At 41.3% G+C, this 9,037-nt stretch overlaps 1 protein-coding gene across 2 annotated transcripts in view; it reads left to right on the plus strand.

The window, feature by feature from the left end:
- TBC1D7 (TBC1 domain family member 7) overlaps positions 1 to 9,037 on the plus strand; it is a 24,259-nt gene continuing 15,222 nt past the window's right edge. The window contains exons 1-4 of one of the 2 annotated variants that reach the window (XM_006769717.2): positions 1 to 22; positions 1,317 to 1,436; positions 2,442 to 2,522; positions 7,019 to 7,206. In XM_006769717.2, coding sequence (XP_006769780.1) covers positions 1,325 to 1,436; positions 2,442 to 2,522; positions 7,019 to 7,206 — 381 coding nt within the window. In that variant the 5' untranslated portion in view covers positions 1 to 22; positions 1,317 to 1,324. The remainder of the gene's footprint in view (positions 23 to 1,316; positions 1,437 to 2,441; positions 2,523 to 7,018; positions 7,207 to 9,037) is intronic. The other variant, XM_006769718.2, reaches the window with a different exon arrangement.

The raw sequence follows: 9,037 nt of genomic DNA on the forward strand, positions 1-9,037 counted from the left end.
ACCCGGGTTTCCACCACTGGAGGTGAAGCGCCTTGGAGATGGGGCGGGGTCTTAGGCAGGTGCCTCCAGGGCCGTCGGCTGCACGGCCGAGGGCAGGCATGCAATTTGCAGTATTTCCTCCAAGAAGACGCCTTTGCCGTGGTGCAGTCTGAGGCTGGTTTCTGTGGACAGCAGACACGTATCGCCGTGTAGCTGTTTGGATGCTTCTTTTAAATAAATCCCCCAATTCAATGAGGGTTTTAATGCTTTGGAATTTTGTCCTTTAAAGAACATTTGGTCCCCAAAGCTCGGAACCCTCTTTCTCATTTTAAGCGAATCCTAATCTTTCCTGTGATTGCGCTGACTCAGCACATCTTTTTTATAAGGAAGACCTTGGCTGTGTGGAACTCAACCCTCCTGTGCCAGAATTTCTGAAACCTGAGGATTGTGTTCTTTTTTGCACTCACACTTCAAGCATTTGGGTTGGGCGGTACAATACTTTTATGGAAAATGCATTACATCCACTATATTCTTAAAACAGCAACCTAATTTGACCTTTTCCTGATGACTTGCCATCAACCTATGAAGGTTATTGTGAAAGAACCTGAGACTATTAAACTTTTTGAGTTCTGAAGACAGATTATAAATTGTTATTCTGTCTCCAACTTTATGCCATAATTTATCACCCAGCTACATTCCTGCCCCTCTTCAGGTTTATGATTGAAGGCTGTTAAACTTTATGGGTTTTGAATTTTGATAATTACCTTTGGTAGAATTGTGTTTAAAGGAAAACTAAGTGAGGGACTTGTAGCTTTTTACTTTTTCCATTTTACAAAATGCCCATTTTAGAAAATACAGCTAAGCAAAAGAAAATTTAACATCATCTGGAATTCCACTACTTAAAGATAACCATTGCTAACATTTCAGAATACAGTCTAATTTTTAAATGCATAGTTTTATAAAACAAGAGCAGAATCATAGTGTATACTGTTTGGTAACACCTTTTGTATGACATCTTGTCTTCCTATTTCATTTTTTTCTTTGAACATGTGGTATGGTTAGGTGCTCCCATAAGTAAAATAGGATCCCTACGACTTGAAACTTGTGCCATCTATTTTAGCAACTCAGAGGATGCTGGTTTTATGTCTTGGTTTTTGGCCATGGTGCATAGGTGAGGTGGTGTTAGAGTCGTGTGAAAGGAAAGATTTAATATTGAGTCCCATGCAAGGGCAGACAGTTTATTATATCAGATTCACTGAAAAGTTGGAGAAAATCATTGAAAAATTTTAATTCTTCCTTCTCTGTTTCTAAACTCACTCCCTCTCCTCTTCTTCAAGAATGAAACATGACTGAGGATTCTCAGAGAAACTTTCGTTCAGTATATTATGAGAAAGTGGGTTTTCGTGGAGTTGAAGAAAAGAAATCATTAGAAATTCTCCTAAAAGATGACCGTTTGGGTGAGTTTTATAAGTAAAATTAAGCCTACTGCTTCTCAGTCATCCCAAATGTTCTGAAATAAATGTTACCGGAAGGGCATCCAGAGGTATTTGTTACTTTATGTATTTTTTAGTGATAAGATGACTGCAGAATTTTATTTGTGTGTGTGTGTGTGTGTGTGTGTGTGTGTGTGTGTGTGTATAAATATATATATGAAGAAGTTATGGATTTTTCAAGTTTATATTTCTACTGAGACAGAGTTAGATGGTTTTGAAAGGCCTCCTAAGAAATCAATATTTTTTTTTCTCACATTAGACCCATATATTTTCTTTTCTCAATTTTCAGAGGTGTCATCATAGCTTCTGGGTAAATTTACAACAACTCTTGCTGTGATTTTCCTTTATGGAAATACCGAGACTGTATTATGTATTAACATTTTTGTTTCTTCCAGGCCAGTAATAATAAGGTCTGTTCTGTGGTTGACTAAAGTAAAATAAACTGAACCATAGTTAAAAATAGTACTTTACATGCTTTTAAAGTTTCAAAAACATTTCCCACCTGATCTTTGATCCTGGCTAGACAGTCTGTGCCTTAAGCATGTCTGGTATTGTCATTCTCATTTGACAAACAGGGGAATTTAGATCCAGGACCAGTTGAGTGTGCTTTACGGGAAAATGTGGGATTTGAGGGCTAACTATACCACTCACTTGCTGTTAACTCAATCAAGTGGCTTAACTGCTTTGAGCTTCAGTTTTTTGCATCTTTAAAACAAGAACTAGCTAACAAGCTTGCAAAGTGAATTAAATGAAATAAATTCTATAAATAGTAACTACTGCTAATGTTATTGTAAGTGTAGTAATATATGCAAAATGTATTTCCTATGCTGTGAAACACTAATTGTTTTTAAGTAATTAAAAACGAAGTATAGTAAGACAGTTGGTGGAACCCCTTTCTTACAATTCTTTAATGTGTAAACAATGAAATGCACAGAAAGCTTCTAACTATTGTGTTTTTTCTTCCTTTAGATATTGAGAAACTTTGTACTTTTAGTCAAAGGTTTCCTCTCCCGTCTATGTACCGTGCATTGGTATGGAAGGTGCTTCTAGGTATGAGACCAAGAATTAGAAATTTACCTTCAAAAATGTTCATTTGTCACTGAATCAGTCAGAAAAAGGAAAAGTTACTGAATATTGGGCCTAATCTTAGGAGACTGAGTTCCTGCTCACTATGATTGCCTTTAAGGAGATGGCTTCAATGGGAAAACATTAAATATCACTCCTGAGTGTCAGTTTATTAATGATAGAAGGGAAAGTAAAGTATGTTCCTGAGACAAGGTCGGGGAAGAGCATTGTACTGGGAGAACTAACTGGTCTAAGCTTTGCTGTCAACTGGGTAACCTTGAGAAAGACTTAGCTAGGCCTCATTTTTTGCTAAATTAACTTTTAGGTGTTAGCACTCAGTTTGTCATTTCTGTGATTCCTAGTCATAGATATATAGTTGTTAGAAGCCCAAAGGAATTCAGTCCCAGTGATGAGTGGCTAAAGAAGGAAAAGGGGCCTTGCTCAGTTTCTGTGGAAGGAAAAGTATATCAGGTTCCACAAGTGACTGACGTTATCCCTTTTAGCCAAGGTCTTTTTTTCTTTAATTGCTGAGCCTGCTGAAATATATACCACCCTCCTTTTCTTTCTTAAAAAAAAAAAAAAAATTGGCCTGTGTGGCTCAGTTGGTTAGGTGTTGTCCTGTGCACCAGGAGGTTGCAGGTTTGATTCCTAGCCAGGGCACATGTATGGGTTGCTGGCTGGATCCTCAGTTCAGGGTGTGTGGGAGGCAAGTGATCAGTGTCACACCCTCACATCGATGTTCCTCTCTCTCTGGAAATCGGTGGGCTAGTCTTTAAAAAAAAAAAAAATTAGAGTAATCCTAGAATTTCCCTGTGAGTTAAATATCAGTATCCCCATTTTGCACTTGGGGAAAAGGATTGTGAGGCTAAATAACTAGTCTAAGGCCTTAGAGCCTCTCAGTGGCAAAGCTAGGTCTTGAGCTCAGGTATGTAGAGCCCATTTGAAGGTAGGATAGATTACAGACCTTGTCTTTACAAAATGTACTGTATTTTCAGGCCTTGGCAATTCTTAGTCCCAAGTCTGACTACAAACCATTTCAGAAAGTACTGTATAATGACTTTTGTTATGCATCTTTGTACTTATATTTCTAGTAGGTCACTGTGTAGTTGAAATCTAGAAAATGGTTGACAGCTATTTTAGTTTTCCCCCAGCATTTTTCTTAAATCTTAGTGTTTCCAGTAGTCATCCAAATAAGGATGCTTTTTAGGTGGCAGTGTAGATATTATCTATTTCTGTTGGGAAATATTATGTGTCTAACTAGAGACCTGGTGCACGAAATTCGTGCACTTGAGGTTGGTGGTGGGGGGAGTCCCTCAGCCCGGCCTGTGCCCTCTCACATTCCGGGAGCCCTCGGAGGATGTCCGACTGACAGCTTAGGCCCGCTGGGCTTCTGGCTGAATGGCACTCCCCCTGTGGTCAGTGCATGTCATAGTGACTGGTCGTTCTGTCAATCGGTCTATTTGCATATTAGCCTTTTATTATATAGAATAATGACAGTGGATTAATGGGAGAGACACAGTTGTACTTTGTGACACTTCCCAAGTGCCAGGCTATCTGGCTTATTCCTCACCTGTGTTTCCTCACCTGTCTTTCTCAGGCAAGTCTGTTGTTATTTTTGTGGTAGAGGCCCTGGGGATTTAGGGCTGCCATGCTGTGTAAGAGACAGGCTGACTCCTCCTACATAGGCTGTGGATTACTCAGGGACCTTGTCATACCCACTTCATGATTGTCGGGGGGCTCCCTTCTCCACGTCCAGCATGGAGAGAGAGAGACGTGAACCGGTTCTTTTAAGTAAAGGTACTGGGGATTTAGAAATGAAAGAGACAGGACACAAAAATAGAATAAGCTGGGTCCAAGTGTGGTATCTGCCCTCTGATGGAGGGACAGACAGACGTGCTGCACCGGAAGTAAATTTAATATATATATTGGAAGTAACAGGAAGTTACATCACATCTGGGTGGGCCTTGAGTTAATAGGATCCATCCCCCTTAGCACCTGGGTGGGAAAGTCAGACTGAGTGGCGACCTAGCCTCGTGACTAGGACCCCCCCCAGGGAGTGGCTCTGCCTGTACTCTGGGTCCAGCCGACGATATTTAAAAAACGCCCGAATGTGCTAGCCAGCAGCCCTCCACACATGATATTGTTTTAGGTAAATATCAGAAAAAGACTTTCTAGGACTAGGTCTTAGAAAACAAATGTGAGGCTTGACATAGAACATTGTGCTGCCTCTAGGAGTATGATAAGGATTTAATTACACCCATTTAATCTGTACTGTTTTAGTCCAGATTTGGAGGACATTTTAGTGTATTTCTCTGGCTTTTCTGGAAGCCTGGCACAGAGCCCATAGCTAAGGTAAATAAAGGTTTATGTCAGGAAAAAGAACATTTAAGCAAGTTTGGTTGTAGAATTAACATAGCATCATGCTAGCTAGAGTCCTTAAAGCTCATCCAACTTTTGTTTCCCAGAATGTTCTTTAGAATACTGGATGTGCGGCATTTTGTACCAAAGAGTGATCCATAGTTAGGTGTTCTAGCTAACACTTCTACTACCTTTCTAAGTGCTTTATGTATATAGATATTTTTATTTATCACAACAGTTGTTTGAGAAAGCTATTACGATTCCCATTTTTCTGCTGAAAAAGTGAAAAGAGATCAAATGAGTTGCTGATGGTCACCCACCAGTTAATTGTAGAGCTAGAATTCAAACCCAGAAACTTTGACTCCATAGTGTGTGCTGCTAGACCATTTGGTTAAGTTTAATGGGGCTGGAATAAATAAAATAACATGTTTTTCTTTATAGCAAAATTTAGAACCTTGAAAATTCATTGTCATCACTTCCCAAATCTATTTGACCACGGCACCCTTTTCTCATGAAGACTCTAGTCTAGGAGCTAGTGTCCTGCAAATCTTGTTTGGTGAAATGCTTACCCCTCCCATTGTCCACCCCTGATAGGTGAGGGAACAAGGGCCCAGGCTGATGTTCCTCAGAGTCCTGCTGTTAGACCTGGGGCTAGACCTTCTGTGTCCTTTCCACTCTGTTTTCTCCATGCCATTTGTTTATTAAAAAAAAACACATGGTTCTTGCTCCAAAGCTATCTTTAAGTGAGTTAATAAGTATAAAATGGCATCAGAATGTAATGTATGGTGGTGTTGTCAGTGCAGATTAGAGATTTCTGTGGTCCTGAAGGTAGGATACATGGTGAGAAAGTTTCAGTTGTTGGGGAGAGAAGTATTTGATGGGTAATTGGTGGTTCTGAGATGAAGGGCGCTATATTGTCAGCTAGTGCTGCCATAACAGAATGCTACAGACTGGGTGGCTTAAACAATTTATATTCTCCTGGTTTTAGAGGCTTGGAAGTCCAAGACCACGGTGCTAACTGATTTGATTCCTGGTGAAGCTCACTTCCTGGCTTCCGATGGCCACCTGTGACATGGAACACCGGGGAGAAAGTTTCATGCCATGTCACTGTCTTCACATGGCAGAGCATAAGAGTGCTCTGGTACTTCTTCCTTTTCTTAGAAGGCGCTATCCCTATTGGATTAGGGCTCTACCCTTGTAACCTCATTTAGCTTTACTTTCTTATAGGCCCTCTTTCCAAATATAGTCACGTTAGGGGTTAGGGCTTTCACATATGAATTTGAGGGACACAAGCCAGTCCATAGCATGGGCCAAGTGGGAAAACTGACGGGCCTCCAGGAGCTCAGAGTTGCCCAGGCTGGCAGCTGTAATTGAATTAAATCATTATTATAATTGATACTAGAGGCCTGGTGCATGAAATTTGTGCACGGGGGGCGGGGGGAGGGGCGGCGGTGTCCCTCAGTCTGGCCTGTACCCTCTCCAATCTGGGACCCCTTGTGGGATCGGTCCTAAACCGGCAGTCGAACATCCTTCTCACAATCCAGGACTGCTGGCTCTTAACTGTTCACCTGCCTGCCAGCCTTGATCGCCCCCTAATAGCTCCCCTGCCAGCCTGATTGCCCCCAACTGCCCTCCCCTGCTGGCCTGTTCGCCCTGAACTGTCCTGCCCTGCAGGCCTGGTCACCCCCAGCTGCCCTCCCCTGCTGGCCGGATCTCGCCTCCAACTGCCCTCCTGCTGGCCATCTTGTGACGATGTGAGGGCGGCCATCTTGTGGTGGCCATCTTGTGACAACATCGCACGATGCCACCTAGGCTTTTATTATATAGGATGGTTATTATTTTGTAATTGATATGGTTATTGTCTTGAATTTAGATGACACGCTTATTCAAGGGCTTTATGATGCCATTTCATTTCTCTTTTATACAGTTGCCATTCAAATATTGAGGATATTTAAAATTCTTTTATAGTGAAAATTTCTAAAAGTGAATCTATATGGTAAATACTTGTGTGAGTTTTAGTTTAATTGTGATGGGTGGCTTCTTCCAGGATTCTCTTTAATGGAGGAGGGATTTGGATTGGTATCTCAATATTTTGTCCTTTATTTTTCTGGATCTCTGTATAGGGATCCTGCCTCCACACCATGAGTCACACACCCAGGTGATGATGTATCGTAAGGGGCAGTACTCGGATGTCCTTCATGCCCTGAAAGTCGTTCGCTTTGTCAGTGATGCCACACCTCAGGTTGAAGTCTATCTCCGCATGTATCAGCTGGAGTCTGGAAAGTTGCCTCGAAGTCCCTCCTTCCCACTGGTTAGTGATACCTTTATTTGACACTTAGCTCGACTCTACACTGTCCCATCTTGCCAGCCATTGATTGCATCATGTTTTGCCTTAGAAACTTTCAATGGGTCCCCTTTGTCTATAGACTAAAAGCAACACATCTTTTCCCAACATTCATCTGACTCCATCTGCCTAATTATTTCAGATACTATGTTTTATTTTGAAGTAATTTCAAACTTATAGAGAAGTTGCAAGAATAGTATCAAGAATTCCCATATACTCTTTACCCATGTTCTCCAGTCATCTACAATTTTGAACATTTGCTTGGTCATTTTTCCTATATGTGTATACACTAGAGGCTCGGTGCACAAAATTTGTGCACTCGCAGGGGGTGGTCTGGGGGCGGCTATGAGGGAAGCCCAGGTCCAAGGTGCCTACCAGCAGCCAGAGGGCAGCCCGGGTCCTGGGTGCTGGAGGGAAGCCGGTGCCAGCAGCCAAGTGAAGGAAGGCCTATTCTTGCATGAATTTTGTGCATCGGCCCTCTAGTCCTATATAATAAAAGGCTAATATGCAAATTGTTCCTTCCACTGGGAGTTTAATCAGGAGTTCAACCAGGGGGCGGGGCTGGCTGGCCAACTGCCTGCGGCCCCTCCCCTGGCTGGCCTCGCCCCTGATCAGCCACCCTCCCCGAACCCCGATCAGAGCGGGCAGGCTGGACCCCACCTGTGCACGAATTCGTGCACCGGGCCTCTAGTTTGAGAATAAGATACAAACATGATATTGCATCACTTCAGATTTCTTCAGTGTATACTTCCTAAAGATAAGAACACTCCCCTAGCTAACCAAGAAGTTGACATTGATACAATATAAACATCTACTCACTTCATTCACATTTGACCCAGTGTTCCAATAATGCCCTTTATTAAAACAAACAGTAAAAGTTTTAATTCAGAACCTTTTCAAACTTTCCTATCAAACTTTTACTCACTAATTTTATGATTTGTTGATTTTAAAATTTTTAATGTTTTAACTATTCATTTGGAAATCATTTTAAACATAGAAAAAAAGTTGTAAAAATAGTCTAGTGTTCCCATATACCTTCATCTATCACCTCAAATGTTACATCTCACGTACTGTAGTATAATTATCAAAACAAGAAAATCAGCATTGGCACAACACTGTCAACTCCTTGGTGGGCATTACTGACATTGTGCTGATTGTCCCACTGATGTCCTTCTTCTGGCCCTGGATCCAGTCTGGGATCACACTTTATGTTTATTTCCATGTCTTCTTAGTCCCCTTTAATCTGGGACAGTTCCTCTGTCTTTCTTTGTATAAACTTTCATAACCCTGGCATTTTTTAAGACTCCTGGGCAGTAGAGCATTGCTCAGTTTGGGTTTGTCTGATGTTTCCTCATGATTAAAATCTGGTTTTGCATTTTTGGCAGGAGTATGATACTTAGTACTGTTGCTGCTAACTTTGTTCACTTGGTTAAGGTGGTGTCTGCCAGCTTTCTCCAATGTAAAGTTACTATTTTTCCCATTATGATTAATAAGTAACTTCTGGGAAGAAAGTTTCATACTATGTAAATATCCAACTACTTATGATTCTTGCTTGAAACAATTTTGCTGATGGCCAAATAATGATTTTCTGACTCCTTTATTCATTTATAAGGAAGGTTTCCCCTCTCCCTCGCTTATTTATTTATATCAGTATACTTTTATGTCTTTTTGACAAGTCCCCATCATTTTGAGCATTTTCTTTCTGGTACAAAGAGATATTACAGTTTCATCTTGTGCTTTCCCTGTGTTGGACCTGGAATCAGCCACTCCCACCCCATGGAGTGTGGTATTTAGAAAT

This window comes from Myotis davidii, unplaced genomic scaffold (genome assembly GCF_000327345.1).
Source record: "Myotis davidii unplaced genomic scaffold, ASM32734v1 scaffold62, whole genome shotgun sequence".
NCBI lineage: Eukaryota > Metazoa > Chordata > Mammalia > Chiroptera > Vespertilionidae > Myotis > Myotis davidii.